This window comes from Piliocolobus tephrosceles, chromosome 6, assembly GCF_002776525.5.
Source record: "Piliocolobus tephrosceles isolate RC106 chromosome 6, ASM277652v3, whole genome shotgun sequence".
NCBI classification, from domain to species: domain Eukaryota; kingdom Metazoa; phylum Chordata; class Mammalia; order Primates; family Cercopithecidae; genus Piliocolobus; species Piliocolobus tephrosceles.
Window position 1 is genome coordinate 145,902,190 of NC_045439.1, and position 20,358 is coordinate 145,922,547.

General features: G+C 54.7%; 1 protein-coding gene and 1 pseudogene across 1 annotated transcript; one reads left to right on the plus strand and one right to left on the minus strand.

Annotated features, from left to right (window-relative positions):
* Positions 1–219: 219 nt before the first annotated feature.
* DLL4 (delta like canonical Notch ligand 4) lies at positions 220–9,738 on the plus strand. The gene is made up of 11 exons (XM_023198387.2): positions 220–616; positions 729–998; positions 1,515–1,572; positions 2,397–2,660; positions 3,094–3,154; positions 3,240–3,370; positions 5,164–5,333; positions 5,514–5,733; positions 6,850–7,552; positions 8,051–8,159; positions 8,697–9,738. Exons 1-11 carry the CDS (start codon positions 551–553, stop codon positions 8,700–8,702), a joined length of 2,058 nt encoding a protein of 685 aa, XP_023054155.1. The 5' UTR covers positions 220–550; the 3' UTR covers positions 8,703–9,738.
* A 9,422-nt stretch (positions 9,739–19,160) lies between these two features.
* On the minus strand, positions 19,161–19,548 carry LOC111531137 (annotated as a pseudogene).
* Between the last annotated feature and the right edge of the window lie 810 nt (positions 19,549–20,358).

Sequence of the window (20,358 nt, forward strand, 5' to 3'; positions counted from 1 at the left end):
ACCTAGAGGTTGCGAGCTGCACGGAGGGGCGGGAACCTGCGCCCGACTGGCTGACGGGGAGGGGGGAGCGGCGGGGGCGGAGGCCCCCTCCGGGCGGCGCTGAGACTGTAGCTGCTAGAGGCCGGGAGGGGAGGGGAGGGGAGAATGACCATGAGTCTGAGTGACAGGCGGCGAGGAGAGGAGCCAATATATATAAGGAAGGCTCCCAGCGCGCAGGTTTCAGTAGCGGCGCTGCGCGCAGGCCGGGAACACGAGGCCAAGAGCCGCAGCCCCAGCCGCCTTGGTGCAGCGTACCCCGGCTCTAGCCCGCTTGCAACCCCAGGATTAGACGGAAGACACGTCCTCTGCGCGGTCGCCGCCCAGTCGCAGTCACCTGGATTACCTACCGCGGCAGCTGCAGCGGAGCTAGCGAGAAGGCCAAAGGGGAGCAGCCTACCGAGAGGAGCGCCTCTTTTCAGGGACCCCGCCGGCTGGCGGACGCGCGGGAAAGCGGCGTCGCGAACACAGCCAGATTCAGGGCCCACGGGTGGAGAGAGCGACGCCCCAGGGGATGGCGGCAGCGTCCTGGAGCGCCTCTGGCTGGGCGCTACTGCTGCTGGTGGCACTTTGGCAGCAGGTAACACGTCCCGCGCCCTCTCCGTCCCCTCTGCCGCGCTCTGGGCCTGAGCCCCGGGCACCAGCTGAGCTGACCAGTCCCCTCCTTCCTTCCCTCGGTCCCTGTGCAATAGCGCGCGGCCGGCTCCGGCGTCTTCCAGCTGCAGCTGCAGGAGTTCGTCAACGAGCGCGGCGTACTGGCCAGTGGGCGGCCTTGCGAGCCCGGCTGCCGGACTTTCTTCCGCGTCTGCCTTAAGCACTTCCAGGCGGTCGTCTCGCCCGGACCCTGCACCTTTGGGAGCGTCTCCACGCCGGTATTGGGCACCAACTCCTTCGCTGTCCGGGACGACAGTAGCGGCGGGGGACGCAACCCTCTCCAACTGCCCTTCAATTTCACCTGGCCGGTGAGCACAGCCTGGGCGCATTGGGAGGTCGCAGAAGCCGAGAGAGGAGGCGCCCTGGGACCAAAGCCCCCTCCCCAGATTTCCTTGCACACACCCCCCCCACCCCCAAAAAGCCCAGGATGCATTCTCTCCTGGCTCTTTCTTTCCGACTCTCTCTTGGGACCTGATCCCAGAGAAGGCTGTCACCAGTCTGCCTCTTCCCAGTTTATGTCCTCCCGTCCCCAGCTCTTGGGACACGACTTTCATTACCTAACACTCTGGTACGATACCCTACCACCCGCTCCTTCAGTGGCTCTCGCTTACACACTCTCCCGTCCCTCAACCCTCTCTCTACCGGGGGTTCTCCTCTCGCCTTCCCTGCTCAAGCGCTACACTGTGCGCAGCCCAGTTATGTTGACCCGGGCGCAGTAACTGAATCCTGCAATTAGATTAATTAGACAGGCTGCCGCAAGGCACCCCCACCTCTCCCGGCTTGCTCACCTCGCCATCTCTCCGTTCCCCCACCCCCTTTCCCAGGGTACCTTCTCACTCATCATCGAAGCTTGGCACGCACCCGGAGACGACCTGCGGCCAGGTGAGTAGCTCGCTCCGCCACCACACGGGGGCGACACGGCGCAGCGCCGAAAGAGTTAATCTGTTCTAGGCGGGGGAAGTGCGGGCTTGGGGGTGGGAGGCAGGACGCTTACTTAGCTGGGCCTGGAGCTGCGCCCCGCGCTGGACGCTCGGATTCCGCTCGCTGCCTGGACTCAGAGCACAATTGCGTTTCCTGCGGGTTATTTTTGGCGTGGGAACGCGGGGAGTACGGCGGTGAGAAAGGCTGAAGCTGCCAGCGCCGCTGACGGGCCCCTTCCTGTATTTTACACCTTTCGCGAATTCCGCTCCTTTGGAAAGGGAATAATGGCTTTGGGATGTTGTTCTGACACAGAGGAAAAGGATATTTCAGCAGCACAACAATTCTCACTTTGAAAAGGAAAAAAGAAAACCATTACCCACCTCTGGAGGCAGAACCCCCGAATGGGCACCAAAGGACCCCCTGCTCCCAGGGTCCTCCCTAGCCTGGGGAGCTTTTCTTTCTTTTTTTCTTTTTTCCATTTTGACCTCTTTTCCTCTTTCCCCTCCCTATCTGCCTCCAAGACCCTGGGATATCTTAACATCCTTCTATTGTCCCCTTTTTGAATACTATCAGGCCCCCTGCACATGCACACACATAGGGCAGCTACGGAGCGGGGCTTTGGGTCTCTCTGGCCTGTTCTTGCTGGCAGGTGGGGGTCATCTGGATAACTGGGCTGATTTGTTGGCTGATCACCATCATCACAGCCAAGAAGGACATTGGCCAGCCATCACTGGCACCCCTGGAGACTAGCGACCCTTCCCTGACCCGACCCTCTGCCCCCTCAGAGGCCTTGCCACCAGATGCACTCATCAGCAAGATCGCCATCCAGGGCTCCCTAGCTGTGGGTCAGAACTGGTTATTGGATGAGCAAACCAGCACCCTCACAAGGCTGCGCTACTCTTACCGGGTCATCTGCAGTGACAACTACTATGGAGACAACTGCTCCCGCCTGTGCAAGAAGCGCAATGACCACTTCGGCCACTATGTGTGCCAGCCAGATGGCAACTTGTCCTGCCTGCCCGGTTGGACTGGGGAGTACTGCCAACAGCGTAAGCAGCCAAGCTCCCACCTGTGTGGAAGGGGAGGGTCCCCTGAGCAAACACAGTGAAGCTTCTTGGTCACGGCTTGTCTCCCTTGAAGAGTGGGTCTGGGCCTCCTACTAGCTGGGCCTCAGGGACACCTAGGGACACCAGGGACAGCTAGGGATGCTGAGGGTGGGCTGGGCCTCAGACCTCCTCTCTCTTCCCAGTGCTCCTCCCATCATGCCAAAGCCCACAAGAAGCCCATGATGACATTCCATCCAACTTGACTTCTCCTTCCCTGTGCCATCATTTCACTTTAAGATACCCAGGGCTCCTCTGGGAGGCCAGGAATAGGAAGTGGGCCCAGGAGAGCTAGGGGACCCCCAGGGCCAGCAGGGGAGAATGGAGCTTAAGAGTCCTTGGCATCCCAGCCTCACCCAGCTCTGTGTTCTTCCCTTAGCTATCTGTCTTTCGGGCTGTCATGAACAGAATGGCTACTGCAGCAAGCCAGCAGAGTGCCTGTGAGTAGGGGACAGGACGTGGTGAGTGGGAGCCCTCCCTTGGCCAAGGCCTCTCACCTCACTCTGCCTCTCTCTTGTTCCCCAGCTGCCGCCCAGGCTGGCAGGGCCGGCTGTGTAACGAATGCATCCCGCACAATGGCTGTCGCCACGGCACCTGCAGCACTCCCTGGCAATGTACTTGTGATGAGGGCTGGGGAGGCCTGTTTTGTGACCAAGGTGAGTCAGGGTGAAGAGAGGATGCAGACTGGGTGGGAGAGATGGAGCTGGGGGGTGCAAATCCGATTTGTTGCCTGGATCCTTCATACTTGGTGACTGCAGACTTGGCTTTCCCATGATCTTCCAAGGATCTAGGGTCTTTTAAGGATCTTTACAACTTGCCTAGAATGAGGCAGTGGGTCCTTCTCCAGGTGGGGAGGCAGGGGGTGGTGGAGCCAGGGTGACTGAAGAACCCAGGAGGATGACAAGGTCGGCAGCCTGGAGGTTGCACTCATAAATCCTAGCAAGGCCAAAGAGAGAGGGATGCCAGTTTCAGTTCCTCTTTCTACCCCGTAGTTACCTATTAACCCCCTGAGTGTTTGCTTACCTTCCAGGGCTGTTTGAGCAGCTCTCCCCTAAACAGCTGTCTGGTGGGGTGTGCCCACCGGCCACCTGAGGCTGTGGGTGAGCTGGGCCTCTGGGCGGAGTGGCATCTAACCGACTTTTTGGTGTGGGCACAAACGGCCTCCCCTGCTCTTACCTAGTTACCACCTGCCTGAACCCATGCAGTCTCTACTTGGTGTTTAGGGGTAGTCACTCTCTGGCTATACAGGGGCCTTTCAGTCTCAACCTTAGGGGAGGAGGAAGCCTTTTTTCTTGCATCCCGCTAGCCAGCTGCAGCCTGTGCCTCCCATTTTCAGGATCAAATGGGTGCACCTGCGGCCCAGAGACACCAGCGCAGCCCTGGGTAGGGTGGGCGGAGGGCTTGCCAGGATGGAAATAAATTGCCTAGGCCCTGACTTACTGTCAACAAGGGTCTTGAGATTCAGTCCCTGTGTTCTGTGTGTGTGTGTCTGTCCCTTTACTACCATCCCTGCCCCAACACTCATGCATCTGGTTCCTGCTCATTCCCTTCCCTCTCCACCGTATTTGCTCCCAGGTGACCCAGTCATATACTCATTGTATGCAAACACAGCACTTGCAGGCCCTATATTTACTCTGTCTGGTTCTCCCTCCCTGTCCTTCCCAAATAAAAAACCAAATACTTATATTTCAAAATGCCCTTGTAACACCTCTTCATTTAAAAAGTGCCCGATCACTGCCTGTGGTGGCTCACATCACTCCTCTACCATTTCTACCTGTTGAAATTTTATCCCTACTTCCAGGCTTATCTCAGCTGCCCCTCCTCCATGACGCCTTTTCTGACTTCCTCCCCAACATGTGGCCTTGCCCTCCGCTCTTCTTCCTTATCTTCCTCCTACTTGGGTTGGCAGTTTGTGAGTTTCCCTGGCAGGATAGACGTCTTCCAGTTCCAGTTGTGTTGTTTCACTTTTGGTTGACTGCACTGGTCATATATGATTCAAGGCGCTTTAAGAAACATGATTTTAGACCGGGTGCGATGGCCTGTAATCCCAGCACTTTGGGAGGTCGAGGCGGGTGGATCACTTGAAGTCAGGAGTTCGAGACCAGCCTGGCCATCCTGATGAAACCCCGTAAAAATACAAATATTAATCGGGCACAGTGGCGCATGCCTGTAATCCCAGCTACTTGGGAGGTTGAGGCATGAGAATCGCTTGAACCCGGAAGGCGAAGGTTGTAGTGAGCCTATATCACATCACTACACTCCAGCCTGGGCGACAGAGCGAGACTCTGTTTAAAAAAAAAAAAAAAAAAAGATTTTATCGGTAGTGGAGGAAGGATGTTTGGGCCTGGGAGACTTTGAGTTGAGGCGTCTTTGAGCCAAACATGGGCTGTAAGGAGCCTAGAGGTGCCTTCCCTGGCCCTGCTCACCTGCTTGGTTCCTGTTTCTGCAGATCTCAACTACTGCACCCACCACTCCCCGTGCAAGAATGGGGCAACGTGCTCCAACAGTGGGCAGCGAAGCTACACCTGCACCTGTCGCCCAGGCTACACTGGTGTGGACTGTGAGCTGGAGCTCAGCGAGTGTGACAGCAACCCCTGTCGCAATGGAGGCAGCTGTAAGGTGAGGCCCAGACCAGCTCAGGAAGACAGAGGTGTCAGGTGGTGCCTGGGCATCCTTAACCTAGGCAGCCAGTGGATGTATAGCCATGGACAGGCATTGTGGGCAGGTGGAGCCCAGCCTTCAGTCGTGCATCCCTGCCCCCCAGGGTCTGACTTTGGCTCCTTTATGGTATCTCTCCAGGACCAGGAGGATGGCTACCACTGCCTGTGTCCCCCAGGCTACTATGGCCTGCATTGTGAACATAGCACCTTGAGCTGCGCCGACTCCCCCTGCTTCAATGGGGGCTCCTGCCGGGAGCGCAACCAGGGGGCGAGCTATGCTTGTGAATGCCCTCCCAACTTCACCGGCTCCAACTGCGAGAAGAAAGTGGACAGATGCACCAGCAACCCGTGTGCCAACGGTATGTCCTGCTGCCCTTCTAACGTGGTGGACTGGTACTGGGGCTGAGAGAGACTTCTGGTGAGGGAGGGTCAGGAGAGGAGCGAGGCACTGTCTGCCACTCTGGCCCCCCATTTGCTCCGGAGGGCGAAGAGCTTCTTGCTTGATCAGCTGGGAGGCCTGTGGAAGCGGAGCTGGTTAGTAGCACGCAGGCCTTAGGAGCAGGGGTGGTGTGCACCCTGCACAGCTTCCGTTCCTATTCCCATGTCAGAATGCTGTCCTGGCTGGGGTGGCCTCTGACCCTCCCCAGGAAGTCCTGAGCTGGAGAGAGGGATGTTGGAGGCTCCGTGTTTCTCCTCAAAGGAGGCAGTGATTCGATTCAGTCAGAGCCCTGCTCCTGGAGGCCTCATCTTGCCCCGTGCCCAGGTAGAGCATGAGGTAGCATGAGGCATCTTGAATGTTCGCACCTTCTGAGGCACAAAGCCTGTTGGTAATCCTTGTCTATCTGGCTCCCAGGTGACTCTCTGTGAGGCAGGCAGGCAGGCAGCGCTTAGGAGCTGGAGAGGGGTGGGAAAGGCTGAGAGGGAGTCTGCTCTCTCCCTGAAGCCTCTGGCATTGCCGGTTCTTCATCACTGAATGGAAACTATAACACCTGTCCTCTGTCCTTCATGTGGTTGTGAAGATGAAGTAAAACAATCACGATTGTACTTATCTGAGCATTAACTATATACCAAGCATGGGCTCTTGACTTCATGCACCTTCCTAGCTATCCTATGAAGGGGCTAGCATTCTACTCCAGTCTAACAAATGGGGAAACTGAGGCTCAGGGACACGGTTAAGCAGCAAGCGCCAGATCTCAGGCCAGAGAGACAGCTGAGGTCCAAACTCAAGCCTGTCTGTCTGAGTCTACGTTAAAGTTCTGTAAGATGCTAGTCATTTTAATACATGAGCCCACCGAGGCCTAGAGAATCAGGGTCATGCTAAACTCCAGGTCTCCTGACTCTGTGCAGTTCTCTTTGTAGTGGGCTCTGCACGTGGAGGTAGAAGGGCCCAAGCATGTTCCTGGAATGGGGCTCCCACCCCATGCCCCAGGGGGCTCCCAGGCTATCACTGACTTGTGTCTCTTGCATCCTCACAGGGGGACAGTGCTTAAACCGAGGTCCAAGCCGCATGTGCCGCTGCCGTCCTGGATTCACGGGCACCTACTGTGAACGCCACGTCAGTGACTGTGCCCGTAACCCTTGTGCCCATGGTGGCACTTGCCATGACCTGGAGAATGGGCTTATGTGCACCTGCCCTGCCGGCTTCTCTGGCCGGCGCTGTGAGGTGCGGACATCCATCGATGCCTGTGCCTCGAGTCCCTGCTTCAACAGGGCCACCTGCTATACTGACCTCTCCACAGACACTTTTGTGTGCAACTGCCCTTATGGCTTTGTGGGCAGCCGCTGCGAGTTCCCCGTGGGCTTGCCGCCCAGCTTCCCCTGGGTGGCCGTCTCCCTGGGCGTGGGGCTGGCGGTGCTGCTGGTGCTGCTGGGCATGGTGGCAGTGGCTGTGCGGCAGCTGCGGCTTCGACGGCCAGACGACGGCAGCAGGGAGGCCATGAACAACTTGTCGGACTTCCAGAAGGACAACCTGATTCCTGCCGCCCAGCTTAAAAACACAAACCAGAAGAAGGAGCTGGAAGTGGACTGTGGCCTGGACAAGTCCAACTGTGGCAAACAGCAAAACCACACATTGGACTATAATTTGGCCCCAGGACCCCTGGGGCGGGGGACCATGCCAGGAAAGTTTCCCCACAGTGACAAGAGCTTAGGGGAGAAGGCGCCACTGCGGTTACACAGGTGAGTGGCACCCGGAAGCCCAGGGCCTGGCCACCGGCCTGACATGGTTCTGCCTGGGCCCCTCCTAGGCCAGGCGGGAAGCAGTTAAGCGGCTGGGGTTTTGTTACTGACAGGAAGATCCTCCAGTAGGATTTCTGCCAGGGGTCCTTTGTCCTTCCCTCCCATTCATTCATTTGTTCATTCACACATGTCAAGTGTCCCTATTGTGTCTCTTGTGACTTCCATCTTTCCATAGTGTGGCTTGCCTCTAGTGGCAACATTGGCTTTTTCCAGGGCTCAGACCCTTCTGGTGAGGTTGGGAGGCCTGTGGCTCTCTTAGGGGCTTGTTCCTAAGTGTCCCTGCCCCGCCCCCCCCGCAGCAGCCCAGCATTGGGCACTTCCAGCCCCTGTGTCTTCCCTAAGAACCAGCCTGCAGGTGCCCTTTGGCTCTTCAGGGTCCTCCCTCCCCATGAGCCTCTCCCCGTCCTGCCCTCACACACCTGTCTTATGTTCCCTCAGTGAAAAGCCAGAGTGTCGGATATCAGCGGTATGCTCCCCCAGGGACTCCATGTACCAGTCTGTGTGTTTGATATCAGAGGAGAGGAACGAATGTGTCATTGCCACGGAGGTGAGTGCTGGGCTCGCCTTCCCTCCTGGCTTTTGTGGCTGGGAAAGTGGCCTGGTCCCTCTTGACCCATGGGCCCTTCCTGAAGGGTAGGTCAGAACCCTGCCTTGGCAGGCCAAGTTCAGTGGATCCCTGATCCATTTGGTCCCTGCTGGTCTCGCTACCTTGGGTCCCTACTGGCCTCATTGCCACAAAGGGCATGAAACAGAAACCATGGTGGCAAGCCTGGTCTGGTCCTTTCCTGCTGTATTGGTGCTGGGCTGGGCAGACATATGGCACTGCTTGCCAGCCTCTGATGGGTGAGGGAGCCCCTCACTCCTTGTGCTCCTCCTGCCCCTTCCCATTGGCTTCCTCTATTGACCTCATGAGCACAAGCTCCCAAGCCCGTGTGCGTGTTGGGCTGAAGACTGGGGAGAACTGCCCCACCTGCACTTGGCCCCTGCCTGCCCCATCGGCTTCTCCCAGGGAGGCCCAGGGAGGGCTGAGAGGGAGTGCGCATGCCCAGGGTAACCTGTTTCCCTGCCTTCTGCTTGCTCCCAGGTATAAGGCAGGAGCCTACCTGGATATCCCTGCTCAGCCCCGCGGCTGGACCTTCCTTCTGCATTGTTTACATTGCATCCTGGATGGGACGTTTTTCATATGCAACGTGCTGCTCTCAGGAGGAGGAGGGAATGGCAGGAACCGGACAGACTGTGAACTTGCCAAGAGATGCAATACCCTTCTACACCTTTGGGTGTCTGTCTGGCATCAGATTGGCAGCTGTACCAGCCAGGGGAACAGAGGAGAGGAGAGATGCCACTGGGACCTGCCCTGCCAGCAGTGGCCTTCAGGGGGCTCCCTCTGGGGCTCCGGCCTGTTTTCCAGAGAGAGTGGCAGTAGGTCCATGGGTCCTGGAGCTGCTGTGGCTTCCACTGGCATCCGTGTTTCCAAAAGTGCCTTTGGCCCAGGCTCCATGGCGACAGTTGGGCCCAAATCAGAAAGGAGAGAGGGGGCCAGTGAGGGCAGGGCCTCCTGTGGGCTGGAAAACCACTGGGTGCGTCTCTTGGCAGGGTTTGCCCTGCAGGTGAGGTGAGTGCTTGAGGGAGGGGAGTACTTTTTGCCCCACGCCTCCAACTACCATATGCGGGCCTGGCTCTCTGGTCTAGGTCCTTTGGGCAAGAATGTCGATCTACCCGGCTTCTATCACCCTCTGGCCCTGGGCTCCTCTAAGCAGACAGGCAGAGGGCCTGCCCCTCCCACCAGCCAAGGGTGCCAGGCCTAACTGGGGCACTCAGGGCAGTATGTTGGAAACTCCATTGAGGGGGAAATCAGGTGCTGCAACCGCCTGGGCCCTTTCCTCCCTCAAGCCCATCTCCATGACCTCGAGCCTGGGCTCTGGTCCACTACTGCCCCAGACCACCCTCAAAGCTGGTCTTCAGAAATCAATAATATGAGTTTTTATTTTGTTTTTTTTTTTTTTGTAGTTTATTTTGGAGTCTAGTATTTCAATAATTTAAGAATCAGAAGCACTGACCTTTCTACATTTTATAACATTATTTTGTATATAATGTGTATTTATAATATGAAACAGATGTGTACAGGAGTTTATTACTTATTGGATCCTGTCTTTGTGATGGCACCCCTGCCCTCTCACCCAAAAAACTCAGCTCCCTTCCTCTACTGCTACCTTGTGCCCCGCCAGAACCCCTGGGACCTCTGCAGACACTTGGATTTGGCATGTCGTACCCCAGGCCCTTGTCTTCTTCCATTCCTTGAGGACCTGAGCCTCACCCATCTAGTCCCCAGCCTCAGCCAGCCTTCCCTGCCAGCTGACTTTGAGTTGGCACAGCACCCCCTTCCCTCTTTATGCCCTCACTATTCCTTGAGGCATGTTCCTCCTGACCTGAATCAGTTATTCCTTCCTCTCTTCAAGCTTGAAAAAGCTTATGGGGCTCCCTAGTTCTGCCCGTTTTTCTCATACTCAAAAGGATTCTCTTGGCCGGGCGCGGTGGCTCACGCCTGTAATCCCAGCACTTTGGGAGGCCGAGGCGGGCGGATCACGAGGTCAAGAGATCGAGACCATCCTGGCTAACACAGTGAAACCCCGTCTCTGCTAAAAATACAAAAAATTAGTCAGGTGTGGTGGTGGGTACCTGTATTCCCAGCTACTCAGGAGGCTGAGGCAGGAGAATGGCGTGAACCCGGGAGGCGGAGCTTGCAGTGAGCTGAGATCCGGCCACTGCACTCCAGCCTGGGAGACAGAGCGAGACTCCATCTCAAAAAAAAAAAAAAAAAAAGCATTCTCGTCGGAGGATGGGATGGGGCCTCTGCACCCTGGTGACATCTGGGTCCTTCCTCCTGCTGTTGCAGGGTGCCTCGCTCTTTTCTTAGCCCCAGCAGGGCACAGGTCTTGGGAGACAGGGCAGGAGGGAGGTTTGCCTTGTTTTTCCTCTTTGTAGCAGACAAGAGCGCTGACAGTCTGAGAACCTTGTCTGCCCAGGGCTGCTAGAATTTATTGAAGACTGCAAAGACAGGGAGAAAGGAGGTAGCCTTCCCTGAGTCCAGGTTTCTCTTGCTGAGGCACTCATGAGGGAGTTTCCAGTCTCACTAGGAGTTTCATGCCTAGCTTCCTCTAAGGCACAGGATAGTCCCTAGGGTGCCACAGCCCTCTCTATAGCCGAAAATATGCTCCATGGAGAGCAAATTATGAAAAAATGAGCCACTGACAAAAAGCTGAGCAGATGCTCCCAGCTCTCAGCCTGTCCACAGTAAAGCAAAATAGACCCACCAGATGCCCTGCTCCTAATGGAGTTCAAGGGTTTGGAGTGCTACTTACCCTCCCTTTTTTCTTCTCTCCTTGACACAGACACACCATGCCCACCCCAGACCTGGGTGCTTATGCTAGAGACACGGGAGCATGCACACGCTCCATGCCTCACTCATCGGTCCCTGTTCCCTTCACTGTACACACAGGGTATCAAACAGGAAAGCATTCAGGGAACCGTTCCCACAGCCTGAGCCGGCAGCAGGGGGAAGAACAACACGACCTCACTCTTCCTGCCCAAAATGAAACAGGAAAGCAGCTCCCAGGCCCTAGGGGGGTGCGGGAGGGGGAAACTGGGCTGGGACACGAAGGCAAGATGACGAGGCTCCCATGTGGGGGACAGGTAGGACACCCGCAGGCCTGCACGTCCACAACACCAGGCTGTGACGGGCTGCACTGGCTGCCAGACTCGCAGAGAAGAGCCCTGGAGAAGAGTTGACCTGGGCAAAGCTCACAGCTGCTCTGATGGGCTAGACGGGGAGCTGGAGAGCCCACCAAAAAAGCTGGCTTTCTGGGGAAAGTGGGGACCCGTGGGGAACTTGGTCTGCGCAGCTCCTACCTGCAGCTCATGCCAGGCTCCACCTTCAACAACATGCCAGAAGCTGGGCAGGCACTTGGGGTGTAAACAGGCCTTGGCGGAGGAAGCCCCTTCTCCCCAGGATTTCCTGAGAGTCCAGCCCCTTCTGATAGGTGAGGCACCCAAGACTTTCCTGATCACTTGAGTGTCCTGGGATAGAGGAGATCTCCTGGGCTTGGCAGAAAGGAGACCAGATAATAGTTCTAGACTCACTGTGAGGTGCCTTCCACAGGTTAGCAAATGCCCACCTTTAATTTGCATGGGTATTTCACCAGGGAATTCAGAGTTTAGTAGCTCCTTAACAGCCTGGAGTCAGTGCCTTGCCTGGAGAATCAATTTGACCCCACGGTGACCTGAAGACAGCTGCTTTTCCAGGGCCCCCGGCTGATAGTCAGGGAGGGGTTGTGTCGAGGGAGAAATGACTTTATTCTGCTTGCTCAGCCAGGGTCCCCTCTCCGGCCTCACGGACAGAGTCAGCCTGGTCAGGAGGTAGGGAAAAAAGGACAGTGGCTCTCACCTCCCCCATCCCAGGCTAGAAAAGGCCACCAGACTAAACCAAGGTGGTGTGGATGCTCCATCTCTTGACTGGGACCCACAGAGCTCTCCGTAGGTCCCCTCGCCGCAGCTCTCCCAGCCTCTCCTCGTGGGTCCACAGGATCAGCAGCCCCAGCCCTCCGCCCCACGTGGCCTGCTGCATTCCGGGAAAGGGGTGGAAGTGATTCACTGGGGGAACTGTGACTGTCCCTTCCTCGGGCGGGGATGCGCCTGCGAGGTTCCAGTGGCCTTCTCTGGGCGGCTGCGCCGTCCCTCGCGCCTAGGGCGCCCCGAGTCCCGCGCGGCGGCGGAAGGGGCAGGTGCGCCTGCCCGCCTGGCTCAGCCCTCCACCTGCTGCCGCCGCCGCGCCCCGCAGCTCCCGCGGCTCCCCACCCCCCGCGCTCTTTGTTACAGCCCGACTTCCTGTTTGCGGCAGCCGACCCGGCTCACTTCCCGGGCCGGGAAGCCGCCGAAGGCCGCGAGCTTCTCGGAGGCTCCCCCGCCCGCTCGGCTCCGCCTCCTGCCTCCCCAATCTCTCCCGGGCCTGGGAGCCCGCGCCTGGCCGCGGCCGCGGGAAGCGGAGCCGCGGGCGGGCAGGCGGGCGGGACTGCGAGGGCGCTGCTTCCCGGCACTAGAGGGCGCTGCGCGCCCGTCGGGGCTACGGGCGGGAGGGGCCGTCGACCCCGGGAGGCTCTCTGGGGCCCCCCTTCTCCGTCCGGGGCCGATGAGACTAAGGCGGCAGGGGGCGGCCAGACGCCCGAGCTCCCTCCGGGCTCCGAGCCCCTAAGCTGAACGGGTAACCTGGGGGGAACCCAGTGCCGGGCTTTCCCCCAAATATTCTCACAGTGTCCTGGGGAGCAGGCCCTTTCCCCTGGCCCCGCCGTCGCAGCAGCCAGCCCCCCTCGCAACCCCACAGGCCTCCGGCCATCCTGGTCCAGAGACATCCTCAAGGGAAGGGAATGGCGTCGAGCAGGGCCGGTCACCGGTCTCAACGGGTAACTCAACGGGGCTGGAGCTCCCTTCCAGCTCCACCCCTCATTACCGGGTGCTCTGGGACAAGTCCATCTACTTCATTCCTTCAACACTGATTAGCACTGGAAGCAGGACTTGCTGTCTGCCCAGGGCCGCTAACCATCTAGCTGCTTATCCTTAACCTCTCTGCGGGTAATGCCTGTTAGGCGTTACTAGGGGGTAAGTTGTGAGCGGTGTTGTAACCTCTGCTGGTGGGTTCATCCTCCTCAAGCATCTCTAAGTGAGCCACTTTCTGGAGCTCCCCCTGCCCCAGCCCTCATCAGCAGGGTGGGACCTAGGGAGGTTGGGGTCTGGCAGGATAGTCCCAGTGTTAGCAGCAGCCAGTCCGTGGGGGTCTGCAGCAACCTCAGTTCTTGCCTCCTCAGAAGAAAGAATTCCACCGACGGGCATAAGGCAGAAGGAGAGACTGAGGCAAATTTTAGAGCAGGAGTGAAAGTGTATTACAAAGTATTAGAGCAGGAACAAGAGGAAGTAAAGTACACTTGGAAGAGGGTCAAGTGGGTGACTTGAGAGATTCAAGTGCGCATTTGACCTCTGACTTGGGGTTTTCTATGTTGGCGTGCTTCCGGAGCCTTGCATCCCTCCTCTCTGACTCTTCCCTGAGGATGGGCCGTCCGCATGCCTGAGGCCTGCCAGCTCGTGGGAGGGATCGCGTGTGCAGTGTGCTTACTGGATTGTGCACATGCTCACTTGAGGCATTTTTCCCTCACTACTCGAGCATTCCTAGAGGAAGCTCAGATACCAGTTGAGCTCCGCCATTTTGCCTCCTAGTGTACTCGCTTGAGCCCACTTGCCCTACTCCTGAGATCTTATCGGGAAGCTGCTGATCAGTTTCAGGTATTTCTCTATTGAGAGACTGCCTTTCCCTGGTGCGGGCTGCAACAATTGTTATTTTAGAGAGACAGGGTAACAGCCACCTGACCATCACCTGATGGTTGCCTGAGATTCCTGGTGGGGGTCGAGGGTCCTCTCCTGTGCTGCTCATGCCTGTCTACCTACTGACACCAGCAGTAGCCCTAGGACCAAGTAAAGCAGCTGAGATCACAGGTTTCTGTCACCATTACTTCTGTGTGCCCCTGCCTTCCAGGAGCATCACTAATTGAGGTCAACCTCCTCTGATGTAGGTAGGGGTAGAAGGGAGGCCCTTGCTGTGGAAAGGGACAGCAGGACCCCAGGTCCTCAAGAGTCACCTTCCCTTTGGAGATCTGCCACAAGTGACTTTTTAGCACCCTTCCCTGGCCTCTGGGGCATGGTACCCCTTAACACTCTGGTCAAGAGTGGGCTCAACTTATTTCCTTCATCCCCAAAGTTTCTCTGAGGCCAGGGCACAGGGCCCAAGAATCCAAGTGAGTCTACAGCCTGACCTCATGATGGTAACTAGCATCACAGGAATCTGGATTTAGCAACAGGTTGGCTCTGGCCCAGAAGCACCCTGTCTCATGGCACCCCCTGTAGGGCAGAGCCACAGCCCTGCCAGACATGGCTAGCCTGTCTGTCTCTAGTGACCCCTCCTCCTGGTGGGGCTTGGGGTTTTGCACATCGGCACTGGCCATTTGACTTGTTGGAGGATTGCTGTCCCTTTCCCACAGTGGCAGGTGTTGGGGCAAGGCTCATGGTACTAAGCCCAGTCTGTTCAGTTTCACTCCTCTACCAGCAACTCCCTTCCTCAACGCTTCCTCTTCTGTCTCTGGTAGAAGAGATCTGAAAGGTCCTGGACATTCTCCATTCTATTAGCAGTGGGCCCTGGGGAAGAAGGAATCCCAGCTGCTCTCCTTCATTGAAAGGGCTTCACTGCCTTGGCTCCCTGTGGGCCACAGAATCTACAGCACCAGCCAGGCCCCTTGTGAGCACCCTGACTTCTCCACATGGCTGGTTTTCTGAGGCTTCTCTTTTAGAGCCAGGTCCCACCACAACACAGCATTTCCATGAGATCTGAGGCTCACCCCAACCCTGTGGATCTCCTCTCTTTGCAGCCCTGGCACCCCACTGAAATGTTCCGCACTACAGCTTCTCCTCAGCCCGGCAACTGGTTGCTTCCTGTCCCCACAAATTGTACTTTTCTCTCTCCTTGGAATTGGGAGCATCACCCACCAGTCCTCTATTGGAACCCCAGCTTCTTTCCTTCCAGGTAGATGAGGACTGAACTCTGTATAACTGGAACACCAGCCACCCCACAGGTGCCGGGTCAGCCGGACCTCTCCACCTCCTTGGAGCCTAGAAAATGGGCAGGAAGCCAGCTTTTCCCACCATCCCAGGCACCCTTTTGCCAGGATATGAGTGAATCTCTACAGTCCCTCCTTTTGTGGACCAAGGGCCAAGAAGCCTTCCCCCCTTGGCCATGGGTTTGGCTGGCACGCCCTGCAGAACAGCTGCCTGGGACTGTCTCTCCCTCTTCTGAAGTGGACTGTATGCAGGGATCCTCTACTTCATCTGCCCCTCCTTTGGCCAGAATGTCGGTGGGACCTAGGTCCTCTTTGCACAAGACCTGAAGACCTGCGGACACGCCTTTCAGAGGTCTGTGGGAGGTTATGGTTCCTCATAGATGCTGGATTATTTACTAATTTATTTATTTTAGCACCTTCACTCCATGCATACACAGAAAATCTCTCTTGGCTCAAGCAACTGTTTGTTCTGTCAATAGGATGTTTATTCCGCTAATAGTGTGCTTGGGTGAGACCATTACCCATTCTGTCTTTTAGAAACGTGGCTTGGCCGGGAACGATGGCTCACACCTATAATCCCAGCACTTTGGGAGGCCAAGGCAGGTGGATCGCTTGAGCCCAGGAGTTCAAGACCAGCCTGGGTAACATGGGGAGACCCTGTCTCTACAAAAATGCAAAACAATTAGCCGGGTGTTGTGGGATGCACCTGTAGTCCCAGCTACTCAGTAGGCTGAGGTGAGAGGAGTGCTTGAGCCTGGGTGGCGGAGGCTGCGGTGAGCTGAGATTGTGCCATTGCACTCCAGCCTGGGTGACAGAGCTAGATCCTGTCTCAAAAACAAACAAAAAATTAGCTGGGCATGGTGGTGCATACCTGCAGGTCTCAGCCACTTGGGAGGCTGAAGTGGGAGGATCGGTTGAACCCAGGAGGTCAAGGCGCAGTGAGCCATGATCATGCCACTACACTCCGACCTGGGGGACAGAGTGAGATCCTGTCTCAAACAAACAAAAAACACGGCCAGTGCAGTGGCTCACACCTGTAATCCCATCACTTTGGGAGGCCAAGGTGGACAGATCGTTTGAACTCAGGAGTTTGAGACCAGCCTGGGAAACATGACAAAACAACAACAACAAAAAAAAATTAGCTGGACGGTGGCAGGTGCCTGTAGTCCCAGCTACTCAGGAGGCTGAGATGGGAGAATCACTTGAGCCTGGGAGATCGAGGCTGCAGTGAGCCGAGATTGAGACGCTTCACTTGCCTGGATGACACAGCGAGACCCTGTCTCAAAAAAAACACCCCACATTCCTTTGGCACCCTACTTGCTAGAACAGTCTGTGAATTGCATGGCAAGGATGGAGAGTGAGATAGCTGGAGATGTCCTCTACTGATCCTAAAATGCTTACCTTGGTCACTTCCTCCTGACCCACTTGATTCTTCTGCGCTATTTCAGAATGAGAGGTTCACTATGGCTCTGCCCTGGATGAAATGGAAAGTGAAATTGTCTGAAGTAGAGACAATAAGAAGTCAACATTTGTTGAGTGTTTCTGTGTGACAGGTACTGCCTATGGTATTATTTCTTTCAATCCTTTTCAGGCCCTGCGAGGTCAAAGCTATTACTTATTCCCTCTTTACAGTTGAGAAAACCAAGAACTAAAGACACCATGCCTAGCGTCATTCAGCTGGTACATGGTGGAACTGAGCTCAAATATGAGCAAGCTGAACTTAGGGGCAGTGTCTGGGAAGGCTTTTCTTTTCTTCTTCTTCTTCTTTTTTTTTATGATCACAGAGAGGCCACATTTTTAAAACTGACAACTGAATCTCTACATACATACAGTTTTGCCCACATTATAAGTGGCTCAACAATTATATTAATGATGCAAACTCATGAAAGTTTACATAAAACTGCTGCTCTAGGTTTCGGTGCATTTTCTCTCTCTCTCTTTTTTTTTTTTTTTTTGAGACGCAGTTTCGCTCTGCCGCCCAGGCTGGAGTGCAATGGCACGATCTCGGCTCACTGCAACTTCCGCCTCCCAGGTTCAAGTGATTCTCCTGCCTCAGCCTCCTGAGTAGCTAGCTGGGATTACAGGTGCCTGCCACCATGCCCAGCTAATTTTTGTATTTTTAGTAGAGATGAGATTTCGACATATTGGCCAGGCTAGTCTCAAACTCCTGACCTCAGGTGATCGGCCTGCCTCAGCCTCCCAAAGTGCTGAGATTACAGGCGTGAGCCACCACATCCAGTGGTTTTGGTGCATTTTTGTGCCAGCTACTTTAGTAGGTAAAACAAACATAATGAACTCAGCTACTTGAATCCATGAGAACCAGCTTTCAAAAACAGCACGTGGAAAGTGTATGCATAGTAGGGTTTTAAGAAAAGGCCCCATATTCTCTTTCACAATTAGGACCACATTCCAAAAGCATAATTCTAGGTTGCTACAGTGTCTTCTCTGCTACAAATCATTGTTTCAAAGGTTAAAGAAACAAGAAGGTAACTCACATAAAAGTGTTTTAAAATGTTTTTCCTATTCAAAATAAAATAAAAATATACGATCTCCATAAAATTTTACTTATATGTATATGTGTGTATATATACATATGTGTGTGCACGTGTGTATTACATAAATTATATATTATTTATTTATTTATTTTGAGATGGAGTCTCACTCTGTTGTCCAGGCTGGAGTGCAGTAGAGTGATCTCAGCTCACTGCAGTCTGCACCTCCCGAGTTCAAGCGATTCTTGTGCCTCAGCCTCTTCAGTAGCTGGGATTACAGGTATGTGCCACCACACCTAGCTAATTTTTGTTTTTTTGTATTTTTAGTAGAGACAGAGTTTCACCATATTGTCCAGGCTGGTCTCAAACTCCTGGTCTCAAGTGATCCACCTGCCTCGGCCTCCCAAAGTGCTGGGATGACAGGTGTGAGCCACCGCGCCCAGCTGATCTCCATAAAATTATAAAGAGATTATATCAAAATGTTGACCAGACAAGCCAGACCATTTGCCTTCACTGATTGCCTTGGAGGGCAGAGCACATGTGTCATCTACAAGGAAGGGGAGACGGGGGTAGAGTTCCCACTCTCCCCACGCCTGTGGAGTAGGGCTGGACAGGAGCCCTTTGGCTTCCCTGGGGTTTTGCTCCCTTGTGTACAGAATTGAGGGAGGTAGGCTAGATGGCTTTTAAGAGGCCCCTCAACTAAAAGTCAGCTTGAGATCCCATCTTTGAGCAGACATATCGGGGTGGCAAAAGAAATGGATTAAAAAACAGATGGATGAAGTCTTTCTCACCCTTTGATACCATCACTCAGAAGCATTCTGTACTGTAGTGCAAGGAAATCTTTGCCCGGTACTATTACAGGGTACGCAATGAGGCATCTGACAATGACATTTTTTATAAAAAAGAAAAAACAACAAAAAGCAAGTTTTGATAAAAATGTAAACAGGCTATGCTAAGTTTGGGTGGAAAAACAATGCACCACCATGTTACTACCAGCAGTCAGGACGTCCTGTCTCTGAATTGTAGGAGCCCCCAGTCTGGTTGGGAGAAATGCCGAGGGAGGTGCACGTTCAGGCCACCCAACAGAGACCTGATGAGGGCACACCGCTCAGGATGTGGAGAAACAGGGGCCCAGGAAGACAACTTTAATGAAACTGGTTCTAAAACAAAGGATGCAAGAGAGTCAAATGATCCAAACAGAGTGATGGCTTCTCATTTTCTGTCCCTTACAGAGACTATAAATACCATTTCTTCTGGAATCTAATACATTTCCAAAATGCATCACTTATATTTTCCTCACGAGGCAGGCACACATTAAGCATGTGACAGTCATATGAATTATTTGTGAGCCCCAGGGCTTCCAGGAGCTTTCCTGGAGCTTATGGTCAGAGCCGTCCTGAGATTTCAAATAGTAAAGCTTTCTCCATGGCCACATGTTCCTTTGATGTTTGGGTTATTGAACACAAACTCACTGGATAATTTGTCTTCAGCATAGACTATTTCTGTTCCTAAAAGTGTTAGTTGTGCTTTCTTTTTGATTAACACTCTGACTCCATCTTGAATAACTTCTTCATTGAAATGTCCTTTGTCTTCGTTTATTCTAGAATATAAGAAAGGTCATTACAGGCCCTGGTTCAGACACCAACTTTTACACCTAATGCTCAGGCTTATCTTGAAGAAGTTATTTTATCTTGTTTACTGCGGAAGGTGTCAGACTGCGGGTGGCCCTCGTGGGCTGCAGCTTCCTGTTGCTCACAGCCCGGACAGTCCTCCGGACTAAGGAAGCCAACATCTTTGTCATCCGGGTACCCAGGTGCTTCAGGCCTGAGCTCGGCGGCCTCAGCCTCTTTCTTTGGACATAGCAGGCCCATTGATGCCACCAGCTCTGGCACACGGTGCACTCAGGCCTCTGGGAAGGTTTTTCATCCTTCAGGAATTAGTAGCATCATAAGGCAACTTCATCCTTTAGTGTATAAATTAGCATCATTCCCTAGCTCCTAAAACAGCCTTCCCTTGTTTCAGATAAACATGCTGACTAACACCAGGAGGTGATGCCAATCTCTGGTAAGAGAAGAAAGAAGGAACAGATCCTCAGGAGATAAGAAGTAGCCACCCGGAGGGGAACAATAAGGAAACGGTTAATTTGGGAAAGATCTAAAAAAGGAAACCACCACGTGCACATCACGTGCACATCACGTGCGACTCTGCAAGGTGGAGGTGATGCCTGGGCCCGTAGTCTTTCATGAGCTGGCACCTCTGTGGGCATGACATCAGCAGCCCCCTCCTGGGGGGCGTTAGAAGGAAAGACAGGAAGGGTTTGCTGTTGAAGTTACAGAGAGGAACCAGCTAAGCGAGTGGTTTGCTGCCTGGGAGTGTCCCACTGGGAGGAAAAGAGACAGACGTTGCTGTCAAGAATAAGCAAGGAATGGGGACAGGCAAGACATGTTCCCAGGAAGGTGTTGCAGATCCCCTGGGCCAACTTCTGTAGAGATTACTATTTTGAGGGTCGAGGTTGAACTTGTGTTATGTGGGACATGGGATATAGCCCTGATCTTTTCCAAGCAACAGCCTCACTTATTCTACCTATATTTGTGGCGAATCT

Coding starts and splice junctions, on each gene's coding strand:
- DLL4 (XM_023198387.2), top strand. CDS start 551: ATGGCGGCAGCGTCCTGGAGCGCCTCTGGCTGGGCGCTACTGCTGCTG. Junction 617..728: donor TGGTGGCACTTTGGCAGCAG/GTAACACGTCCC, acceptor CCTGTGCAATAG/CGCGCGGCCGGCTCCGGCGT. Junction 999..1,514: donor CCTTCAATTTCACCTGGCCG/GTGAGCACAGCC, acceptor CCCCTTTCCCAG/GGTACCTTCTCACTCATCAT.